At 38.3% G+C, this 24,712-nt stretch overlaps 1 protein-coding gene across 4 annotated transcripts in view; it reads right to left on the bottom strand.

The window, feature by feature from the left end:
• The window catches only part of chd3 (chromodomain helicase DNA binding protein 3), a 58,051-nt gene that overhangs the window by 16,376 nt on the left and 16,963 nt on the right, over positions 1 to 24,712 (bottom strand). For 2 of the 4 annotated variants that reach the window (XM_042512187.1, XM_042512188.1), the window contains exons 17-39: positions 24,070 to 24,191; positions 23,712 to 23,885; positions 22,817 to 22,958; positions 22,397 to 22,528; positions 20,275 to 20,392; positions 19,524 to 19,648; positions 19,207 to 19,438; positions 18,173 to 18,357; positions 17,782 to 17,959; positions 17,411 to 17,497; positions 15,789 to 15,874; positions 15,195 to 15,328; positions 14,969 to 15,113; positions 11,553 to 11,715; positions 11,222 to 11,388; positions 8,885 to 9,083; positions 8,665 to 8,787; positions 8,453 to 8,584; positions 7,147 to 7,255; positions 5,877 to 6,009; positions 4,719 to 4,914; positions 2,625 to 2,788; positions 2,187 to 2,313 (exon numbers count right to left, since the gene is read on the bottom strand). In XM_042512187.1, coding sequence (XP_042368121.1) covers positions 2,187 to 2,313; positions 2,625 to 2,788; positions 4,719 to 4,914; positions 5,877 to 6,009; positions 7,147 to 7,255; positions 8,453 to 8,584; positions 8,665 to 8,787; positions 8,885 to 9,083; positions 11,222 to 11,388; positions 11,553 to 11,715; positions 14,969 to 15,113; positions 15,195 to 15,328; positions 15,789 to 15,874; positions 17,411 to 17,497; positions 17,782 to 17,959; positions 18,173 to 18,357; positions 19,207 to 19,438; positions 19,524 to 19,648; positions 20,275 to 20,392; positions 22,397 to 22,528; positions 22,817 to 22,958; positions 23,712 to 23,885; positions 24,070 to 24,191 — 3,373 coding nt within the window. The remainder of the gene's footprint in view (positions 1 to 2,186; positions 2,314 to 2,624; positions 2,789 to 4,718; positions 4,915 to 5,876; positions 6,010 to 7,146; positions 7,256 to 8,452; positions 8,585 to 8,664; positions 8,788 to 8,884; positions 9,084 to 11,221; positions 11,389 to 11,552; positions 11,716 to 14,968; positions 15,114 to 15,194; positions 15,329 to 15,788; positions 15,875 to 17,410; positions 17,498 to 17,781; positions 17,960 to 18,172; positions 18,358 to 19,206; positions 19,439 to 19,523; positions 19,649 to 20,274; positions 20,393 to 22,396; positions 22,529 to 22,816; positions 22,959 to 23,711; positions 23,886 to 24,069; positions 24,192 to 24,712) is intronic. The other 2 variants (XM_042512189.1, XM_042512190.1) reach the window with 1 other exon arrangement.

The raw sequence follows: 24,712 nt of genomic DNA, 5'->3' as shown, positions 1-24,712 counted from the left end.
TTAAAAACAAAGAAAAAAAACAAAACAGCATAATCCTAAATATAAAATAATATCATTAATAATAAATATTTATTGGAAACATTTTTCAAAACTTTTTTGGATGATTATCTAATAATCAACTTTTACTGATTCTTTGTAATTTGTAGTACACTTCTTGCCAAGTTGCCTTTTTTCCCATTTTTTAAAAGAAGAAATCAAACCAATTTGTTCAGGTTTCAAAGGGTCAGGTACCTTGTGAAAGGCGTCTGAATGCAGCACAAGAAAACTGACGCCAATCCAATTTAAAAGGGTTAAACTGATATTGATTTTTTTTAGGTGGCTAAAACACATTTTGCTGCAGCTCCTGTCCACAGCAGGACATTGCTTCGCCCTCCTCCTCCAAAATTGGGGCGAGCTGACTGACATCTACTGTCACACGATCCCTTTAAGCAGCAGAAACACCGGATCATACATTTCGAATAGTGCAGTCTTTTGTTGGAACCTCCTCGCCTGCATCGTTTAAACTCTGTGACCTCAGTTTATGGCGCAGGCTTTCTGGTGTAAACTAGTCGTCTCCAAGCCCGGGCAGAGCTAATCCTATGACATCACAATGACATCATCATAGCCACAGAAGACATTACACAGCAGTTTTCACAGGCTGAGCAGCACTCGTCATAATGAGTAAACACAACTTCACGAGTGCCTCTTTAAACATGTTTGCTTTGACAAATGTGTATTTTCTGCTTGAGCTAACGAAGCCACTTCCTGCCCAAATCTTCCCATAATTCCTTTTTATCACCAGGTAGAAAAAAGGCTGCACACACGAATCCTTCGCCTCCGCAAGGGAGCATAAATCTGGCTTAAACTGCCAGCTTGCCAAGTGTCAAACACATCAAACAAACCGGTATTCTTGTGTAAATTACCTTGAATACTATAATTATGGGTGCCATAATACCTTCTGATGTTTGGTTATTACTGCCTGGAACACATCCACCTCTCTCTCGCTCTCACACCCACAGATTCACACACAGAGCACCTGCACAGGCAGGTGAAGACTGAAATGACTCTTTACTGAACCCCTAAGCAGTTTCAGAGTAACATAAAAACATTTTTGCCGCACGTTGACCGAAATATTAAAACACAAAAGGCTTCACCTTTGTATAAAATGGAAAACTCCAGATTTCTTGGTCACAATCTGAAAGAAATTGAGCTTTAATTACGTCACATTTCATATTTTTGCAAACTTTGAGATCTTAAAGCGATAGTTACGGTTTTAGGAGCTTATCCTAAAGCTTCTGTGAGAATTTTTAATCTTATAAGTTTAGTGCAGCTACACTCTGCAACACTGATCTTAAAAAACTTGGGTACGACATCAAATTTAATGTCTGAAGACTGTACGCCCTACGTCAACACACAAGAATAAAATGTCGTTAGCGTGCGTCATCCATCTACGCTGCTATAGCGGTGAGAGAAATATATAAACAAACAAATCGAGCCCTCGCTTTAGCGACATTTATATGAGCGTCAAAAAAGTCTGAAAAGAGGAGGAGGAGAATGTGAAACGTCACGCTGATCAGAGCGTCATTTCATGCTGCATTTCTATTGGTTGTTAAGCTGACGTAGGTCATAGCAGCAGACACACAGTGAGATGGTCATCCCAAATTTCAGCTGTCCTTAAACCTTACTCACTGTGCGTTGTAGCATCACCGTTTCAGAGCCACGACCAAAGATATCACCACGTTTCTCTCATCTGGGAGAGCCCAAAATCTCACAGTGTACACCGGGCTTAAGTCTGTGCAGGGTTATGGGATATCATTGTCTTATGTGACGTGACTTCGGTTAATCTGAACTAACCGTTTAAAACACCAATTTTGCAAAAAAGTACAAACAGTCTAACTGATCGAGGCAGCGGTCGATCAGCAGCTCCTGTGTTCAGAGAGGTAAAATTATTGTTTTTCTGTTAACAAAGTCTGGCTTTGAACACAGATTGTCCATGCTGATGCTCCTTTCTGCTTCTCCAAACTGACCGAAACGTTTTCTAGGTAATAAACGAACTATGGATGAGAAAATCATGCAACGCGTCTTGAAAAAATCCAAACCACCCCTTTAACTCCTCTGCAGCACTCCTCTCCACGTCTTTACAGAGATAAATCCAACTCCTAAATTAAGCCATCAGTGAAAGTAATAACGGAGCTTCAAACACCGACCTGATATGAAGGATCCGGGCGGCATCTGACTGTAGTTGGCTCCTCCCATGAGTAGGGCGCTCGGGGGGGCGGGGGTGAAGGGCGCTCCGTAGTTGTGAGGGATTGCGTAGGGTCCTGGAGGAATGGGCTGCACACAGGAAGAAGAATAAGCTTTTTTTTTGGTGCATTCAGGATGTGATTTATAAAAATAAAGGCTATAACAATCAGATAAGATAAACTGCTTTGAAGTTACGTAAGCTGACAGAAAGAAATCTGCTGACTGAACAGTTGTGGAGTGAAAATCCACAGGTGGGTGACAAGATAATGGGCTCTGTGTCTGTCATTGGCCGTCATCCATGTATTATTTTTCCACTGAATGCAGGCAGCTCGAGCAGGTTTCGACTTGTGAATCTGAGTGTGTGTGAATAATGTGTGTGTGTGTGTGTTTTAAATGCTGACCGGGGGTGTGTGCGTCTCAGTGCCCTTGCTGGCCAGTCGGCTGAGGATGCTCCTCTCGGACATCTGCAGGCGGGCGGCGATGGGCGGGACTCTGGCCAGCGTGGCCGGTAACCGGGTCACGTCAGCCTTCATGTCACTCAGCAGCTCCTCCAGCTGGTTCAACACTGCAACGACAACAACAAACATCAACAACCACGCAGAGGACAGACCTAAGACCGCACTTCTGATGCATAATTTCACATTTTAAATTTATCTATTTGCTTCTTTTGCACCATCTGCTACTTAATCAAGATACTTTAACCCCTTAAACCTGAGCAAATTGGCTTAATTTCTTTGTAAAACACAGGAGGAAGGTAATAAGCCAACAACAACAACGTTACAAGAAAATTACCTGAAAAAGAGCAAAAATGGGGAAAAAAAAGGGAATTACCTTTTTAAAAAAAGTAGTAAATTTAAATGTAATTTATTTTAAATATATATTTACAGCTGATTATTTTCCTGGACATTATCAGTTTAAAAAAGTTTCTTATAATTTTCTCTCTCTCATTTTTATTTTATTTTTTTTTAAACTTTCTGCCTCTTTTGCACCTTTTACTAATAATTTGCAACTTAATTAAAATAATTTATCGCTTTATAACCTGAGAAAATTGGATTGTTTTCTTTGTAAAACATGTGAGGAAGGCAATGAGCCAATTACCAACAAATCACCCCAAATTAACAGGAAATGAGGTAAAAAGTTACACGAAAATTACCTGAAAATCAAAAAAAGTAGAAAAGAAAAATGGTTTCAAAAAAGAGATAAAAACAAGGTAACTATCTGAGAAAAAAGATAAATGTTAATGTAATTTATCTTAAATATATATTTATAGTTGGTTAGTTTCCTGGATATTTTCAGCTTTAAAAAAATATTTTCTAATAATTTTCTCTCACTCTCCTCTTTGTTTTTCATAATTTCACATTTTAGCTCAAACTTCCTGTTTTTTGGTGCACATTTTATTAATCATTTACTGCTTTATTAAGATACTTTAACCCTTTGAAACCTGAGAAAATTGGCTTAAATTCTTTGTAAACACACGAAAAAGGCAACGGGAAATTATCAACAAATTACCCAGAATTAGTAGGAAATTAGGTAAAAAGTTATAAGAAAATTACCTGAAAATTAGCAAAAAATAGAAAAGAAAAATGTTTTTAAATAAATAAATTAAAATTTCTGTTATTCTGACGCCATTCTTCGCAGAGGGGGCTTCTGATTACAGTAGACGATGCAAAAAAATGTGAAAATGCAAACAGCCCATGTAGAGCCAGTGTTTGGTTTGTCTTCTCTGGGCTGCTGTTAAAACATGATGGTGCAACACAGCGACCTCAGACGTGAACCTGCTCTCTATGAAGAAATAAACGTCTCATTCTTAGCTAACAAAAATTTGATGATTCTTATTTTCAGGTGATTACAGACTAAAGAAAACATACTTGTTATATCATATTCCATTTCTGGTAATATATCCCCTGAAATCCTTCACACAGGACCTTTAACAAAGTTTGGGAGCCTTTTATTTCCAAAAAAAGCATATTTCTGCCTCTATTTTTACAAGCGATTTCTGTTCCCATCCTTTATTATCTCGTCACTCTGTCATCACGTCCTGCATGGAGTTCATCACTGATTAGAGCCCCGGCAGTATCGTTTTGCAACACGATAAATATGTTTATGCGTGTTCATTAAGTCCAGCGGCGTTTCGTGCAGAAACACAAGACAGAACAGTAGTGTACTGAGCGCGTTATCCTCTCAACGGGACAATATAAACATGGACAGACTTGCCAGTGAGGAAATGTTTGGGAGCTATCACTTAACAGCGTGTAAGCTTATCTGCTCGGCTTTATTAAAGTCAGCTTCAGGCGGCAGCGATATGGCCTCTGCAGGAAGGAAGATAGATTGCATAACATGTGTTGATGTGTATCTCTCTTTTATTGTGCGCCTGAAATTATCTGACAATCTCTGTTAGTTTGTCTAAATATGCCTGTCTCGGCTTTTGTTTGTTGTTTTATTAACTGAGATAAAAAGTGATTTTTTTGACTCAAATTACTGGTATCTTCTCTGACCTTTGTGCAGGACAGCGTTGGCTGGCTTGTTGCCCGCCAGCGACTCCTTGCTGAGGTGCTGGTGGGACTCGGCGAGGCACTCCACCTCTGAGAAGCGAGCATTGAGCGCCATCGCCGGGTGGCTCGGGTCCTGGGTCATGTTCAGGTAGGCCGCCCGCCGCAACTGCTCCTCTATCACCAGCGCCTGCTCCAACAGCTGCGGCAGAAAGGGGATGTCAAAACTATTCACTTTTTTTAAGTAGAAATGAGCCACAGTTATCATTTGTCTTTTTTGTTTTACAGGAATTTCATTGCAAAAGTTTGGAAAGTCTTTTCCAAACATAAACAAGGTGTCTACAAGTTTCAGACACAAAAAATCAATGCTTTTTAATACCCTTTTAATATTATTTTAAACCAAATTTACGACAGATTTTTTGACAAATCAAGAATTGTAAGTATAACAATAACTTTATAATAATAACTTTGAATATATATCACCGTTAAAAAGAGAGTTACAAAGTGCTTTGACAAGCAAGGCAAAGCTAAATATAACAACATAACTGTAAAAGCTGAACAATAATGCTGAGCTAAGGCCAGACAAAAGTTAAGGTGGAATTAAACAAGCGATCTGAGGCAAAAATGCACATGAAAGATAGATGTTAAGATAAAAACGATTAAAAAACAAAAATAAAAACCCATGCACATGAAGGTTAACGTGTTACAACACTAATTTCAAGAAAAAAATGTACTAAGGGGATTTTTTATTATTACGTACTATTATTTTATGTTGTCATGGGTAGACTTACAAATATAAAAAACTCAAAACTTTACGAATTTAGCAAGTGAGATAAGGAGAAATGTAAAGAGACAGAGATACAGTAAATGAGGATGTTGAAGGCCGGATCTGAAACATGTGAGCTGCTCAAAAACAGGATGAGAGCTGTTCCAGAAATGCAGCGGTCAGCAATACCATCCAGCCGATATGTGGGTCTAGGGGCATCTGTCATCCGACCATCAAACGAGTCAGGTGATCCGAGACGCTGCGAAATGTGACTAAAATAGGCTTCTTGGTTGGCACCAAAATGTGTCACATCCTGGCTTTGAACTGACGGTCAAAGTCGTGATCTTTTGCCAATTTAGTATTTTAATTTCTTGTTTTTAATGTTTAAGAGCTTTTACCTTGAAGCGTCGAGCGAGGAACTTGTTCTTCATCTCCAGGAAGTTGCCTTTATTCGCCTGCGATTTGAAAGGCTCGTTGACGATGGCGAACTGGGGGTCATTCTGGATGTCCTGCCACCGGGCGTAGCCGTGACTGACGCAGGGGTCAAGGGTCATGTAACACTTTGGGTAACAGACAATGTGAAGCAGCACTGTGTGGGTCATTATCATATACATAAAAATATATATATAAATACAGTCTCGTTGTCGTGGCGACGGTAGTCAGTCACACGACTGTTTTGTGGTTAGTTTAACGTTAACCTTTAACTTCTGGCAATTTAATTTGAAAATCATAACATTTTATTTGTGAAGATTATCTTATGATGTGTAAGCATCATAACACAGATCATAAGTATCATGGCACAGAGCTTATTTTTTTTCTGTGTTGCATTTTTGCTTTTTGAAAGCACTTTGCAACTTTGGTTTTGGTAAATTCTAAAAATAATAAACATAATTATTGTTATATTATTATTATGATAATCCAAAATCCAATGGAAAAAAGACAAGGGAACCAGGGCGACAGAGAAAAACATCATCCCTGGAGCGCTCCATGAGAGTGGGAATTGGGATGGGTTGATGGCAACAGTTCATTCATTATTCATAACATTACACAGACTATTAAAAAAATAAATAAATGAAAAAAATGAAAGAAAAAAAATATATATATATATAGAGAGAGAGAAATTCGAGCAAACCCGACCCCATTCACGCCCGCAGGAATGTGAACCCAGCGTGTTGGATTGGGCCCAATCGGGTTCTGGCAGAAAATCAAAGTTTTTATCTTGGGTCGGCTGCTTTCTGTCTGAGAGTTGCATCAGTCTGACCCTTAGAAAAAAAGCAAATGTTGAACCCAAAGTGTGGAGCAGAACATTGATTTTTTTTTTCAGTGATTCATTTTTTTAAATCTTTTTTGAAACACAAAAATTGAAAGTTATTTTAGCACAAAACTCTCATGCTGCTTCTGAAACAAATCATTTCTCCTCTTTAATTTCACTCGGCCTCCTGATTATCTCTAATGAAAACAGTTTAATGTGACCGCCGCTCGGCCGTAATTATCATAATAGAGGCAACAACATGAACCAACTGACCCGCTGCATCGTCTTCCAGCAGACGCACTTTGGCGTTTACTGAGCTCTGGCTGGCTTGTTGACTTATGATGCCGGGCTTCTGCCGGCTTATAGAAAAATAAACACGCCGGGGTCATCGCTCGGGCAACTGCCGTCAAGGATACATCACGATTCCCGCCAGCAGCCAGAAGTCGTGTCGGCGGTGCCAGATCTCGTTCATCTTCCCCGAGGAGATGGCAGCCCGCTCCTCGTTCTGCCAGAGAGTGTGCAGCTCTGCGGGGTGAAGCCGACACAAAGCTTTAAAATGAGGCTGCGACCAAAGAGCTCAGCGAGCTGAAAGCGGGCTGCAGGTGTTTCCACGGCGCACGGAGAGCTTTTCTGGGTTTGTGATCAAGGTGAGGATCATTTTGGCTTTTGTGCCGAAGCTGCGGAGAGCGAGGGGAATGTTGTTTTTGGTTTAGCGGGGTGTTTTATGTTGTTTGGACTGCTCAGTCACTTGTTTGGACGAGTTAATAAGTTATTTTCACCTCTTCACCTTTCGCTCCTCATCTTTCAGGGATTCTGATGGATTTGATCTCAGGAAAACCTGTCGAGGCTACATGACATTTACGTTTTAAACAATTTAAACAGCTCTTTGTGTATCTAATGATTGGAGGATACATAGGTTAACGAATTACATACCTGCAGGGGATTTTAACCTTTTATCCCTCCATTTACAGCACCGTTAGGTACGATTAAGTGATGCTGAGCCAGCAGTTGGTTAGTTAATCAATGACACTTTTTTCCTGTTATTTTTTGGGGGGGGGGTTAAAGTCCTCTGAGGCAAACTGTGATTAGTGATAATGGGCTTTATGATTAAAATTCACTTGACGCTTTCAAATCATGTTGTATTTATGTTGCTGCACATACGCTCAACAAAGCATTGACTTCACTGTAAGTCCATTTGTTCGTTTTCCTCCTTTTTTCTTTGTTTTGTTACGAGCTGCTGTTTGTGTTTGTTCACACAGTTTAAAAAAATAAATAAAGATTACGTTAAAAGCAAAAATCTTGATTTGGAAATATGGAGGGAAAAAAAGGGGAATTTTGGGAACTATGTTCTTAAAACTGGTCTGAAAACACCTTCTTCTTCTTCAGGCGTCCGGTTAAAGGTTTTTAAATCTTACGGATGTCTTTGCAGAACTGAATTTGACCTCCTGAGCACTCCTCAAAACAAGCATCAGACCTGAAAACAAAACGCCTTTCACACCAGCAAGAGGCCATTATCATATACATGATTACCAGTTTCTCATTGGTAGATAACGTGACAGGAAAAACTTTACTGAAAAGTCAATTATGTCCAAATTTCTGTTGAAAACTAGCTGACCACATAAACACTCAAAAGTATAAGTAAACACAGTTTAAGCATTCAAAGAGACAATAAAGTTAAAGTTCTCTGGGTCTCCTACGTAGAATCCTAAAATGAGTACTGACCCGTGAAGCCGCCGTCTGCGATGTTGAACATGAAGCGAGGTCGCTCGATGGGAGGCCTCCCGTTACCCTTTGGTGCATCCTCCTTCACAGCTCTTACTTCTTTCCCAGCATCCTTTTCACCTTTGACCTCCTCTGTTATTGCGAAAAACAGAATTTAGAAAAAAAAAGTGCTGGTGTTTTTACGGTAAGTTGTCTCAGAGCGTGAAGCGTACCTTTCTTCACGTCAGACACCTCGCTCTTCTCCTTTGCGTCCGCCGTTTCAGCTGCTGTTTGTGTCTCTTCCTGCTTTTCTTTGTCTTTTTCCTTTTCCTCCACCGTCTTTTCTCCCTTTTCGCCTTTTGCAGGAAAAAAACATCAGCAAGGACAATATCTGTTAATAATAAATCTGTAAATAATCTGTAAATAATCAAACCAGAGTTTCTGTGTTTTTACCTGATTTCTCCTCTTTGACCTCGCCCTCTTGTTTCGTCTCTTCTTTACTGTCCTCTTGGACTTTTTTCTCCTCTGTTGCTGCACTTGGAGCATCGGTTGTGTCCTTCTTCTCCTCCTCTTTTAGCTCGCTGTCCTCTTTGCCTTCGGCCTTTTGACTCGGGGACGCGCTTTGTGAGGTGTCTTTTGTCGAAGAGGGAAGCTGTGGAAAAGTAAATATATATGCAATCACTCGCTGAGTTAGTCTGTTGTGATGTAAAATCTTCAAAGGACTAAAAAAAACAGATTTTAATTATTATTTAGCAATTTATTGGGCCCTAATTAAGTGATATATAGTGCATGCTAATGTGCATGGCACAGGTACATTTGGGGTATGTCTAACTCCACTTTAGAGTTGAATGGTGCATAATCGGGGTGCAGAGTGAGGCGAAGGGGCTGCGTTCAGTCCCTTTATTAATTAGAGGTGTGTTTTCAGTTTAACATGAATTCAACCAGTCAAAGTGTCATTTCCAAATCCTATTTCCATATTGCTATTTACATGGTGGATTTGACAAAACCGAGCGGTTTTCTGCAGAGAGTAATGTAGTCAGGGCGCCCAAAAGGTTCTCAAAGTTACATTTAAGACTTTTTAAAGACCAATTTAATACCACATAGAGTGAACTTCAAGGCCATACTGGCAAAAGGATATCGTGCAAAATCGGTGTCGATTTTTCACTTTCATATGAAAGCTTGGATTAGTTGACGCAATAACAATATAAATTTAAATTTCAAGCTGTATGAAAGTGAGCAGAAACCAACGTATGACTGGAAGAAAGAAAACAAAGATTAGCGTTTCTCTTCATCTTCAGAAACACATGTTCACTGTATTCTGGAACAAGTGGGTGAAATATGTCGGACCATTACTGCCAGATTATGTAAAAGTATTGGAAAAATGACCCCGTTATGTTTTTTTTATTCTAGAAAACCTCACTAACTGCTGCTCAACTATTTTTTCTCCAAGTCTCTCCGTGATGTATTTTTCAAAGCTCTGATGTGTACACTGTATCTCTCCCAAAATGTAAAAAGTTCTTAAATATATAAAAAATGTGAGCAGCAGGCCAAATGAAACTGCGTCTGTCCAGATGTATAATTTGTAATATAAACTGCAACCACACGAGTTCACTACCAGAGCTTTGGATGGACAGATGCATGTGTCAACGCTTAAGTGTTCATATGTTTCAGTGTAAGTAAGGAAGCTGATGTGGACATGGGTGCTTTATATATTTCCTTTTCAGTAAGAAAAAAAACAAAAAAATTCAAGGAATAAAGAATGACACTACCCTGTAAATTGTGCTACATCTGCATTGCACAAGAATTATACTTGTAAGAATGGTAGTATTTTACTTTCTTTTATTTGTGGTTTTATTGCTTTTATTATTATTATTTATTATATAATAAAAGCAGTAGTATTATTATTATAGTATATATTATTATAATATAATATTATTATTATTATTATTTTTTTAATTGTTTTAGTCTATTTGTTTGAATTATTTAATTTTGACATTTTGCATCCTGAATTTTGCATTATCTGTCCTCTTGTTTCAACTCGCTTGTGTTCAAGGGGACTTTTTGGCCTTTTGTTGTTGTATCACCTGTAAACTCTGTTTTTAAAGGTGCTATATAAATAAAGTTATGATAATATTAATATTTTTTCACTGTTAAAAAAAAAATAATTTAACATATTTTTTAAAAAGTCATAATAATAAACTTCTTTACCAGAAATAAAGAACTGACCAAAAAGAAGGGATGCAATGCATTGGGAAAATGTGATGTACAGTAGTTGTAAAATTAGTGGTAAAATGCAAAGAAATGTCACTTAAAGGAAGATTTAAAGCTCTTTTTCAAAGAATCCTGCACATCTTACATATGATGTAACTCCATCTGCTTCTCTTACTGATAAATGTAAGATTTCATAAAATGGACAAAAGTTTGCAGAGACGCAAAAACAAAAATCTATATGAAAATGTAAAGAAAAAATGCATGAATTGGCAGGAGAAGACAGACTGTTGACTGTTTTCGAGGATAGTTAGCTGCCAACTTTGCTTATCTTCTTCATTGATTATATTAATGTTACTGTTGGGGTTGCTGTTTCTTCGTTTTTCTTGAAATTTCCTGATTTATTTTGCTTAAATCCTGCATCGTTTTACATCTGGCATCAACCTTGTAAAGCACTTTCGTTCGAAAAGTGCTTTAAAAATAAAGTTTATTATTCTTTTTTTTTTGTATTATTGTTATTATTCATTTTTTTCTTTATTTTTATTTTACTTTATTTAATTTATTGATTGATAATTGTCCCACCTCTTCAGGTTCGGCAGTCTGGTTGCTGTCCATCTCTTTGCCTTCATCCTTTTCTTTCTCCTTCACTTTCTCTTTGTCAGGTGGAGCCTCGCTGCCCTCCTCCTTCTCCTCCTCCTTCTCTCCCTCCTTCCCGTTCTTTTCCAGCTTGTCTGAAGGAGCAGGGGTTGCTGCGCGCGCGCGCGCACACACACACACACACACACACACACACACACACACACACACACACACACACACACACACACACACACACACACACACACACACACACGTTACTGCAGCTTGCCCTTTACTCACAGTGCCCCCTGCTGGCTCTGGTAAATGTGGTTACCTGGCTTTGAGGTGCAAGGTGTGTTGTTATAGCTGGCCTCCGGGGTGGGCGTGGCGGTCTTGACGGCTGGGGAGGAGGCCCTGGAGGAGGATTTGTCAATGACGACCTCGGGCTTGAGCTCTGGAAGACTCCACCGGCCATTGATGTGCTCAAACTCCTGGATCTGGATACACAACACTCAGCAAAATAAAAAAGCCTGGCACACGCTCGCTTTACCCAAAACCACCTTATTTAAACTCACCACCCACATGCCCCACTCGCCTGGCAGTATATCACACATTCCCGCTGGCAGAAAGCACATCAGGATGTCTGCAGGTTCCAACAAGCTGGACTGAAAAACTGGATTGAGGTGGTAGAATAATCAGAACATCTTTCCAGATGTCACGGTCGATTTCTTCACATGATAAAGGGCTTTGACATTTTATTTACGACCTGAAGATTATATCACCTGTGTAGTTTGTTGAATTACTTCACATGGACCTGCTGACACAGAGGTGCCCTGTTAACCCTTTGAAACCTCCCTTTACTTGCTATTTTCAGATGCCTTTCGTAAGTGTTTGAACTCTTAAACTCTCAGCTAATTGGTGCGATTTCTTTTGAAAACATGGGAAAAATAGAAATAAAAATGTAAGAAATGCTCCACAAATTAGTCAATTAGAAAACTATTTTTAAAAAAGCTAGGGAAAAACCTTTTTAGGATAAGGATTAGAAATCCTAATGACGCTATTATTATTAGCTGGGAAAATTATAACTGATTGCAGTTGCAGAATCAACCATCTGCTGTGAACAATGAATAAGGAGGCTGAGAAATAAAGAAAAAAATAAATAAATAAATGAAAAAAAAAAAATAAATAATAATAATAAAAAATATAGAAAAAAACGACTGCACAGTTGTTTTTTGTGTAGAGATGGATACCTGTAATTCTGTACCTGACTATATAGAAAAATGTAAGTGCTTTCCCCCCCCTTATTTCTTTTTTCTCTATCTCTATTTTTTTCCTCTTTCTTGTGTCTTCCTTTGTGCTATTCTTTTGAAATAATACTTTTTCCTCTTAAGACATTTGACTTGCATCTGGAAATGTTGAATGAGCTCTGTTGTTCTGTTGTATGTGATCAACATATCGTCTTGATGCTCAATAAAAAACAGTTTTTAAAAAAACAGAGAAAAATGTCTGGAGGGAAAAAAGAAAACAGGCTAGGTGGAAATTTAATTCATAATGATCATAATTAAATATTTAAAATTAATTTAGAGAATTATTATAATTTTAAGCACTTTCTCTGGGTCATTTCCTTGTTTTTTGTTACTCTCTTTTCTTCCCTTTTTTGTAAGTAATTTTCAGCTAATTTTCTTGCACTTTTTACTAATTTCTTGCTATTTTTTGCTGATTTCCTCATTTGTTGCTAATTATCTTCTTCCCATGTTTTTGAAAGAAGTCAAGGCAATTAGCTCAAATTTCAAATAGTTAAAGTTATAATCCTGGATTATTGCTGTAGGCAGCCCCCTGCTACCCTGGCACACATGCTCTGGCTTTGCCTTAAAACAAATAACTACTGGAAATCTACTTTCCAAACTCTATGAGATGTTTTTGGGCAGGTGATAAAACCAGATCCCTGATTGCCGTATTTCGTGTCTTGGGGGAGAACAGTTCTCTCAGAGGAGCTAATTACAAGATTGCAGCTTTTACAGCTTTTATGTTATTAGCAAGCAGGCTGGTTCTCCTAAACTGGAACCCCCCACTTACATTTTATGGTTATTTATTACGTTACGGCCGATTTTCAACCAGCTTTGTGGCATAATATTGTGGGTAGTATGTGTAAATGAGGTGCGGTAAACTTCTCTGTGCCTGGATCTCCAGGTTTTCCTGCTGCCTTTACTCATGGATGAGAGGTTAGTGCTTGAAACAGCATGAGATGTAAACATTAATGTCGTCCCTCCGGCTGAGCTGAAACGTGAGCTAACTCAGAGCTGCTAGTTGAGCTCGCAGCGGATGTACGCTTCAGTTCAGTTTATTCACAGAGTCGATTAAAATACAGACGCAAACATGATTTCATGTAAAATCAGACGTGTGTGAAATGGGACACCCTGATAAGCTACTCAGAGCTTGTAAATAGGGGCAGAGACATTAAATGACATGCAAAGTTTACAAATATAAATTTCATCATGTAACTACAATTTCAAACTTCAAAACCATTCAAATTACCGTAAGATCCTAAAAGTATAGCAACACTAACACAATACATGTAGACAAATGGCACATGGAGAATTTAAGTATATTCAAGTATATATTTAACTATCTTGAGTGTGTATTTCATTTTGAGTAGTCAATTTAGAAAAAAAAGAAAAATAAATAAAATAAAATACAAAAATAAAACAAAGCAAAACAAACAAAATACCCCCACTCCCTAAAAAAATAAAATAAAAAATAAATAAAATAAAATAAAATAAAACAAAACCTGTGAGGTGATTTGGTTGGTGGGTGTAGTTTAGTACAAAGAAAATAGTTTCTGCATAAAACTGCTCACAACAAGGTCTGTGGATTATTAAGTACCGGGTCATGATTTCTGGAAAAAGACATCGCTGTTAAGTTTTTTAAATAATTTTTTTTGGTGCTAAGCACAAGCTGAGTCTCATCTAGTTCTTATATTGGAGAAAAGGCAGACATCTCTACAGCCGATATCTACAACACTTGGCAACTCACACCGAAACAATCTAGACTGATAAACAGCACTACAGGTAAGAGGAAAAATATGTGTTATCAATTTTGGAGTGATTGAGATGGAAGTCAGATCTCCCACTGCCTGCTGGCCTGTGGCTCTCAGGAGTGAACAGTTTTATTCCTGTAGAGAAGATAACTCATCACAAGGAACAAGATACATTTTTTCCTATAAATTACGGAACCTTTAATCAACTACACGGAGAATCTCCCGTCCCATATGATTGAATAACCGCCTGCATGATCTCCTTGTTTTCATCACACTAGTGTTATAATAAACCATGTCATTATGGTTAATACTATCCCGTCTCTCATCTTGTTTTCCTTTAATTGTACTGTTGTACTTAATTTTATTAGCTACATTTTTTATGTGATTCACTACGTACAAATATTTTTTATTGTGTTTTTTTTATAAATATATATATATATATATATTTAAATATATATTTTATATATTTTTTTTAATTTTTAAAATATATTTTATATATATTTTTATATATTTATTTTTGGATAAATTGTAAAGTAAATTGGTGTTTTTGTACTGTCAGTTTGTGACTGTGTTGCTTGTATGTTTTGAAAAATAAAATAAAATATTGCAAAAAAAATCGGGGGGAACTGTCTTTTTCAGGATTTAAGTGTCATAGCGTGCTTTATTCACCACATTTGTCTAAACTGAGAAAGGCGAAAAGCATAGAGTCTGACCTTCTTCTTGACGAGAGACATGACGCCGATGCGTGTGAGGACTGGCTGGCGACACAGGCCCTCCCTCGGCACGCCGTCTGCAAACGTCTCTGCCCCGTCTGCCACCGGCTCGCACAGGTGACGCATAAAGAGAGACACATACGCTCTGGAAAAGACGAAGAGGAGAAACGTGGTTAAAGGAAAAATGGTTTCAGTTTCAGTTTCAGTGAAAGCAATTTTTCCTTACTTGAACTCTTTCTCAGTCTTGCCCCTGAGGTCTCGGACCAGCCACTGAGAGGAGAAGGCGTCCTGAGACGGCATCCCCCAGCGCATCACTGCGTTGAGGAAAGCCTTTCGCTGGCGTGTGTTGAAGCCCAGCACCTAAAGAAATTATATATTTTATAGCACATTTTCCCTGAGTGAAGCTGGCACCATCTGGACAGCGGAAAAAGTGTCCGTCTGCTAAAATCTGTTATTATTCTGGACGACTTTAAATGAAAATGTCAGAATGAGAAACCTTAATTCTCCTGAAGACATCCATGTATGTCTAAATCTTTCCAAGGTCTTCTTTGAGCTGGTTTTGACTCCTTAATAACGCTAAAATAAACTTGCTTGAACAATGCAGGCCATTATAATCACATCCACCATTATCATTATGATAAATGAGCTTGGAAAGTACAGAGTTGTTGGAGATGTAATAGCCCCGCTGCCATTTAACATTGTTAGATTGTTAGAAAAATATCAAAGTTGAATTTAAAACAGAGCTGACTGATTCCAGTAACTTCACAATAAAATAACAAAATAAATGAAAGCAGAACTGGTTCCAGAAAGTTGTACAGACCTCAAGGTTGCCTCCCACTCTGGCCAGAAGAGGAGGCAGAGGTTTATCCTTCTCGTTCCTCAGCTGGCGACGCGACTGCCTTCGGCCTGCAGGTAACAGGAGGACACGGAAAAGGACAGTAAGGGACTGTACTTTATGTGTTAGAGGAGGGGGTGTGGCTTAGTTTTCTTTTTAGCCCCTTTTACACAGAGATCTCGCTACAGGGCTGCTACTAAGTCCCTTCTTTATGCGTCCTTTGCATTTTTACACAGAAACAACAGCTGCTCCAATGTGTGATTATAGACAGCATGCCGGCATCATGGAATCAAAAGAGGTGTGACGTTTTAACACAACAGCCTCTAGTGTGACATGTAGCATACCCCTTGGCAACGCTTTATTATCAATAACAATGGCATAACATGGCAATAACATTAATTTACCATCCCTGTTATCTGGTGACTGATCTCGTCCTCTGCTTTAAGGTAAAAGAACTCCTGAATTTCCCCAATATGTGGACAACACAGTATACAGTGTAATACAGTGTCAGTTATTCGGCATGGTGGAAGTTATTCGATTTTAAAAAACTCTAAACCCTTCGATGTTTAAAAGTTAAAATGTAAGGTTTATAACGAAATTCATAGTTGATTAAAGTCTTGTTTTTCTATCATTTTCGCTACTCATTTTGCTACAATTGGCGATATTTTTTGGGCAACATGTTATACTATGATGTTTTCATTATATTTTTGACCACATACTTCACTATAACATTTTAATGGCACTTTAGAATAAGATGATTTTTAAGATGGAAGTCAGCATTATGTGTTTAAGGACCATCAGAAATGTAAAAATCTGACAAAGTCTCTATGTTTTTAATTTCTGTCTATGATAAATGTTGTAATAATGGTGTTTTTTTTAAAGAAAAACAACCCGCCAGCAGGATCTGGGGCAGCACACCAGTCAAGTTTTACTTTTGAACATTCGTGCTGAATTTGGAAAAATTCCTTTAAGGTCTTCTTTAAAGACGGCATTCACAAGAATGAGACCGACAATGTCACGGTGTCCTTGACCCTACCCTTGACCAATGACCAGAATCAAATCAGTTCATCATTGAGTCCAAATTGACATTTGTGCCAAATTTGAAGAAATAACCTTGAGGCATTCTTGAGATATCACATTCACGAGAATGGGATAGATGGATAGACAACCCGAAAACATGATGGCTCCGACACAGAGGCATAAAAACACGTCTCAATGTTTAAAATATTATTTGACATGTCTCCCTCGTTGTTCACCACCCCCTCCTGCCTCATAAATAACAAAAAATCCCTAAGAGGAATACAAATGTAAAGGAAGGGAGGATTCTGCAGACTTCTTGAAATTTACAGTTAGTGTTGAGTTGAAAACTTCTGAAATGCTTCAAGCACTCTCCTCTGCTGAAGGTTCGGGGGGGGAGGAGGCGGATGGCGGTTTGCATTTTTGGCAATCTAACGTGTCCAGCTCTGCCAGACAACTGTTACAACTAAATCAATTTCGACCTGTAATTCAACACAGACCTGTGTGTGTGTGTGTGTGTTCCAACAGGCAGCTTACATTGTTCGTGAGCGGCGCAGCTCGGTTTTTGATGTCTCTGTTTTACTCCTTACCTTCTGGCCGATCGTCAAAGTCTTCATCCTCCTCCTCGGAGCCCACTGAATACTCGGACTGGTTATCTGAAATGTCAGCATGCCACTCTGAAACAGCACATGGTGGTCTGTCAATAGGCCAGGCCCATTCACGTCCACTGTGCAAGCAGTGACTCAAACAGAAGACAAATCATCTGAAATCCTGCTAATTTGACTAAGATCAGAAGATTTGAATAAGGAAATAAATCTGAACACAAAATAACAAACATAGTCTTACTTTCAGCAATCATTCTTACGATCATGTGACAGAGGATTTGTTTTCAAGTCCACAGTTTGATATAAAACAGCTTACAGGAGTTTACTCAGCACCGGGTCCAAACCCCGGTCCCTACCTTGGTCTTCCTGTGCAGCGTCGTTGTAGTTGACAGGCTTGCGGTTCCTCTTGCCTTTGCCCAGTTTGCTCGCCAGGTCCTCTTGTTGCTGCTCGTAGTGATGCCGCAACAGTTTCTCCCAATAATCCGGATCCACGTTCTCCTCCTGTTTGATGATCTCCCGCTCGATCTCCTCGATCTGGATCATTGCAGACGCATGAGCCAGTTAACATTTTTCTCAAATAGATTAAAATATTTGCAAACTTCTGTGCAAAGATCTAATGTCTCTGAAATGAGCGTTTGAGTCATATTACTAAAAACATATGTACCTTTAAAGTGCAACTTTGATTCATTCATGTTTAAACTTTCAGAGCTAAAACATCTATTATCGTATCCACCTCCTGCCTCTCACCTTATCCTCCTCTCGGACCATGTACTGGGCCACCTTAAAGGAGCTCAAGTACTCGTTCATGTTCTGGACGTCCGAGTCGTCGGTGGCGTCTTGGCTTCGGTCCAGCAGCCTCTCGATGGCAACGTTGTCGTAGTGGATCACGCTACCCTCGTCCTCAACTTTGTCCCCAGAACTATTCTTCATTCCTGCCGGTTAAAGTTCAGAGTTAAAAAGTGTTTCCAGATAAATTTGAATTTTATACATTGTTATTTTTTGTGCAGTATGAAATACACACGTTCATACCACTCTGCACACAAAATGCTCTTTTTTTTCATCAGGCCGAATCATAAATATCAAATATTCATAAATATTCAGAATTTTAACCTTTTAAATTCAATGTTTCTGTCATTTAGATGAAAGAAAAAAGAATTACTTTCAATATACTGCATTCAAAGTAGATTTTCTTAAATTTATTATCATCACAGGCTGGGATGTGTCAGTGATTTGCAGCAACATTGATTGTGACAGTGCATCTGGTGGAAATAACATGCATTTTCTCCATCTCTCCATCTGGTGGAAAATAGTAAAAAATATAAATTTCAAGGCAAAAGTCTGGACACCCAGAAATAATACAATGCATGTTTTTATGCTTTGATGGCTGTGGGATCAAAAATTACAGTTTGAATGAGATTCAATGGCACATTTTTTGCACTTAACAGTATAAATGTAACAATTTAGTTTCCACAGTGTATTTTAGACTTACTGTAGGTGCTGAGCTGGAAATTCCAAGATTAAACAAAAATACACAATCTTACCAAAATTTCTGCCATATGCATGAACCCAGCCAAAATTATAAAAAAAGGAAGAAAAAAAAGAAAAGCAGGCAAAATGCACCAAGCAGTCCCTAAGGGTTGAAAAAATAATTAAATTCAGCGAAAGAAACCTGCCTGCTCTCCTCCACTGCCCCAAATATTAAAGTTTTGGGTATTTTTTTTTTTTTGTTTTTTTTTACTGTAAACCCAAATTTCTCTTGACAAAATATTCTATAAGCTCACGTTCTACTTCATCCTTGAAGAGCTCTTCTGTCCCAAACTTGAGGATGTCGTCCAGTTCCTGTTTGGTCATGGAGCCAGCCTTGGATCCAAGTCCCGGTCGGACCACCAGGTGGGTCAGCATCATCTTCCTCTTGGCCACCTGAGTGATGCGCTCCTCCACGCTGGCTCGCGTCACGAAGCGGTAGATCATCACCTTGTTGGCCTGCCCGATTCGGTGCGCTCGACTGAACGCCTGCGCAGAGAGCGGGAAATTCGAAACATGACGTTTCTGTCGTACTGAACGGCTTCATTCGTCTGCAGCTGCGAGCTGACAGTACCTGTATGTCGTTGTGAGGGTTCCAGTCCGAGTCGAAGATGACGACGGTGTCCGCTGTGGCCAAGTTGATGCCCAAACCTCCCGCTCTGGTGGAGAGCAAGAAACAGAACTGACAAGCGCCAGGAGCTGCCAGCAGAGAGACAGAGAGAGGACTTTTATTTTGACAAAATAAAAACATTTACACCACAAATTAATGTGGAAAAGACACAAAGTTGTGAATAAAAAAAACACCAGAATGCAGGAAATTAAATATTTGATACTTAAAAGATGAAGCAGGATCAAGGGCAAGTGTAATTTTGTTTTTTAAACTTTGTTTTTTTAAACTGGATAATAATAAATATACTATCTTCTACTTTGATGATCGTTTTTGGTCAGTAGTAGTTTATGTTGTGTGTATTTTTGTGATTTTTATCACCTCTGTGCAAATACTTAGATTTTTGAAAATATATGTTTCGGGTCTTACTGTAGGTGTTGCTGATTTTTTGTTTGATCACTGTCATTGATGATTTTGAGCATACACCTTGCCTCTTGTCATATCGATCTTTTGACTGAAACTTAAAAGTCCAGTAATGTTTTCGGACTGCATCAATATTACCAATATTTTCCTAAGCACAGGCTATTATTCACACTGCATATTTTATTGGCATCTTTTTGCAAATAACAGTTTGTGCTACAGACTGGTGATGACGATATAAATCCGGCTGGTCAAGGTCTTGCATGACGTAAAAGAGCGATATCTTCGAGTATCTCACCATTGAAGCGGTCGATGGCCTCTTGTCTCAGCGCTCCTGTGATGCCGCCATCGATTCGTTCATACTTGTAACCTTCATGGTCCAAGAAATCTTCTAGTAAATCCAGCATTTTAGTCATCTGTAAACCAGAGAGAGACAGAGAGCTGCTCATGTGTGCAGGGCTGTAGTTCAAAGCTTCATTCAAAACGCAGAGATTCAAATTTTCAATTAACATTTGAATGCTGCGCTACTTTTTTTTTCTTGGCATGTCTGTTGAAACATTTTAAACCTGGTAAATATTAGGATACACTAATAAATTAAATTATACTTTTGCAGAGTTGGATTGTGGCGGTGGCTGCGTGGGATTGTTTCATACTCGTACAATCCAATCCAATTTTTCAAAGACTTCAGATAGTTGTCCAAAGGTCAAAACTTCAAAAAAGATAGATGTTATTATTTCCAAAATTCACAACATGATTTATCAAACTAAATACTCTGTTTCAATCCATATTTGTTGGAGTTTAGATTTTCAAGTAAACAGCTTTTTCAAAACACAAAGGGAGGCACGCACCTGCAGAGTCAGTAACAGAGCCGTGTAGCAGCACTTTAACAGCAACATAAACTACATTTATAACCACATAACAAGAAATCTGTTTCAGCTACAGCACCATTACAGTAAATTTACAGAAGCTCTAAGAGGCAAGATAATTATTTCTTTGGGTTTTTTTTGCTGGGAATGTTGGTCAAACCCTAAATTTATCTCCTACAAAGGAGATGTTATCTCTCCTCTACTATAAGTATGTGCTGCAATGATGTATGTAAACTCACCCGGTATTTGAAATGCTAATGATGCCTAATCAGAATTTTAAGGTGATAAATGTTGCAAAAAAACAGTCTCTTTTTATCTTGGTCGCTCGCTACTTAAATTGCATGTGTGTGCATGGTAACGTAGAAGTTGCAGGCGGTTTTTCTGTGTATTAAACAGAATCCTGCTGTCATCACTGCACAGATCCATTATGTTTTACAGTAGAAATTTGTAGTTCATTAAACGCAAACAAAGGTAAAACCTTTTGTTTATGCTGCATTTGGCTGAACTTTTAATGCCCTCTTTATTGTGCACTTAGCGCTTCATTCTGCACAGCTTTGTCACTCTCAAAACAGCCTAATTAATCCTCAAAGTTTATCTCCTTTGTAGCAGAAATATCTAGAAGATAACATATCTTACAAAGGAAAAAACACCCCGAAAGTACACTTACATGCGAGATAATATCCCGAATGTGGGAGAGATAATATCTCTTATGTAGGAGATAAAATTAAAGCTGGTAAAGCCACAAAAAATCACCTCGCCTCTCAGGGCTTCTGAATACTATTTTTTTTAAATATCTTGTTTTTTTCATTTCCCTTTAGTACATATTAACATATTTTTTAGTCCTTCCTTGTGGTAACTTTATTTTTTAGATGTTTTTGTGTTTTATATTGTTGATATAGATAGTTTTGGCAGGTATATGGATGAGGAAAGGTTCAGTTGGGGGTGTTTATATTTTATTTTGTAACACTGGGGGATAGTTGTATTGTAAATATTTGGATTGTAAATAAAGCTGGGACAGTTATTTACTTATTTAATTTGTTGGTATGTAACCTGGGGATGGTAGTGTGAGTGCACACTAGTTGTAAATAAATTTGGGAATTTACTAACATAATATATATATGTTTAAAAATGAGATGGGGTAAGGATGTATAAGTTTGACTTCTACCAACGCCATTTCAGACACTGTACTTTTGCTTTGTTTGTTTACGATATGCTTTATTTCTTTTTTTTTAGGATTTTAAAATCGTTTTTTAGGTGGATGACGTCACAAAATATGACGACAGACATGCGAAACATCTTTAGAAAACCCCAAAAGAAGCATCGGATGTAAAATTGGAATTTGGTCCAGACCTACGTGTGTGTTTTCATCTGTACACGAACATCCAAGCACAGCTGGAATCAGTCTGCTGCTGAGCCTTCTGGAGGCATCGTGGGAGCAATTTGACATCTGTGAAGGGAGGTGTCCATCTGGTGTGTGTGTGTGTGTGTGTGTGTGTACTTTCCTTTTTTTTATGCATACTGTATATTTATGTGAGACTTCAAGCGAGTGTGTACCTGTGAGAAGACCAGTACTCGGTGCCCCTGCTCTTTCAGTTTCCTCAGCATCTTCTGCAACAGCATCAGTTTGCCGGAGGCCTTGGTGAGGGCCGACCCCTCGTAAGCACCGTTGGGGGTTTTTTGGGCTTCCTGAGCACACACAAACACACAAAGTCACGAGGACAAATGACTGTCAGCATCTCAACTGTTATTTTAACCATATGTCACATCTTGAAAGCACAAATATGACACAAAAAGCACTACCAAACATCACCACAAGGTGTCACTGTTCCGCAATTCGGGAGTAATTCAACTCAAACAGGATGAAAATAAGTGAAATACAAGCAAATATTGAACACAATTACATTTTTATCAATGCATTATATTTGATTTTAGAGGGATATTGTCAAGGATAAGAGAGTGTGTGTTTGCTCTCACCATGGAGGCGACGGGGAAGAGGTAGGGGTGGTTGCAGCACTTCTTTAGGTCCATCATGATGTTGAGCAGAGAGACCTGGTTTCCTCCGCCTTTCGAGTTCAGAGCCTCAAAGTTCTTGGTCAGAATCAGCTTGTAGTATTTTCTGTGTTTAAAAACAGAACGACAAATGAGAGCATGATAACCGTAAGCAAAGACTAAGATAAACTTCCATTTTTTCACTTCTCCACCCTCCATTGTTAAATTCTTAGTGAAAATATCCTGAAGAGCTGCTGAGGAATTCTCTCATTTTCTGTTTCAGTATTTAATGTTGCTACTTTTTTGTGCAAAATATAAGTATCAAGACTACTGTAAATCAATGTAATCCACATTACTCAGTTGGAAATACAGGGTGTCCACGGATATAAGATAAATTTAATAACTTTTTAATAGCACTTTAAAAGGAATTTAAGATCAAACTTGCAATAAAAATGCATGCAAAAAGTGGAAATACACTCTTTCCAATTAAAAACATCGATGTCAGTTCTAAGTTTAAGTTATTTTTAGGTGTCAGGAAAACCTGGCTAAATTTAGTTGGAAAACAATTCTTTTAAATGTTTAGGTTGTGACCATTACAACATTATTTCAGTGACTATTTCAACATAAAGTCGTGTGGTGTTGAAAAAATGGTTAAATGTAACCATAAATAATAATAATAATAATTTAGCCCTGTTATAACATAGTTTTCCTGATGTTTTGACCTCTAAAACCAAAACAATTCTTACTGAGAAACAAAAAAAACCCACTAAGCTTCACAGTGTCTTGTGGAAGAAAATGAAAGTTAAGTGGTCTCTGATGGAGCTGTAGGGAGATGTGCATCAGTTATACAAAAACGTCGATGTCTCCGTGTGTGTCGTACTTCTGCATGGGGCTCAGCTCCACTCGGACAATCAGCTCGGTCTTGGCGGGCATGTTCTTGAAGACGTCGGCCTTCAGCCTGCGCAGCATGTGAGGCCCCAGCAGGTCGTGGAGCTTCTTGATCTGGTCTTCCTTGGAGATGTCGGCAAACTCTTCCAGGAAGCCTTCAAGGTTACTGCACAGAGAGACGGACAGGGTGACGGAGCGCTAATACTGAGGGTCGAACTAGCACACAGTGTCTGACTCCATCGATGAAAAGGGGAAGAATTATATGTAGTTTTGTATAGAAAAATGCGTATTTGCTATTTTTGGTGTCCTTGTGTGTGTGTGTGTGTGTGTGTGTGTGTGAGGGGTCGTACTTGAAGCGGTTGGGTGTGAGGAAGTTGAGCAGGTGAAACAGCTCCTCCAGGTTGTTCTGTAGAGGCGTTCCCGTCAGCAGCAGCTTGTGGTCGATCTTATAGTCGTTCAGACGCCTGAAAAACTGCAAAGACAAGAACACGTTATCGTACATCTGCAGTTATTTTATACATGTTTAAACAATATTATTATATTCCTTATTATATTCCTGAAGAGACAGGATAGCTTCTGACAAAAAAACAACATAGAAACATAGAACTAAAACATACTTTTCATATTAATGTGGCTTTAATTTATTTATTTTAAGTCATTGTGTCCATCATGATCAATGTGATTCTACATACATCTGCAGGGGGAGATTTACTAATGTTTCAAATTGTCTCGCTCATTACATAACTTGATCACAATTTTTAAAAAACAAATTTAAGGGCTCTTTATCAAATATTTTATATTAAAAATGATGGTAATAATAGTGATAAAAATAATAATACAGTAAAATAAATAAATATAATAATAACCAAAACAATAATATATTTAGCACTTTTATGAAATAAAGTTATACAGTAATTTATTTAAATAAAAATGGCAGACAAACTATGCTTAAAAAATGTACAATATTTAAACATACAACACTGAGCAAAATAA

This window comes from Plectropomus leopardus, chromosome 23 (assembly GCF_008729295.1).
Source record: "Plectropomus leopardus isolate mb chromosome 23, YSFRI_Pleo_2.0, whole genome shotgun sequence".
NCBI classification, from domain to species: domain Eukaryota; kingdom Metazoa; phylum Chordata; class Actinopteri; order Perciformes; family Serranidae; genus Plectropomus; species Plectropomus leopardus.
The sequence above is the reverse complement of the archived record's forward strand: the minus strand, read 5'-3'. Positions and strand labels throughout refer to the sequence as shown.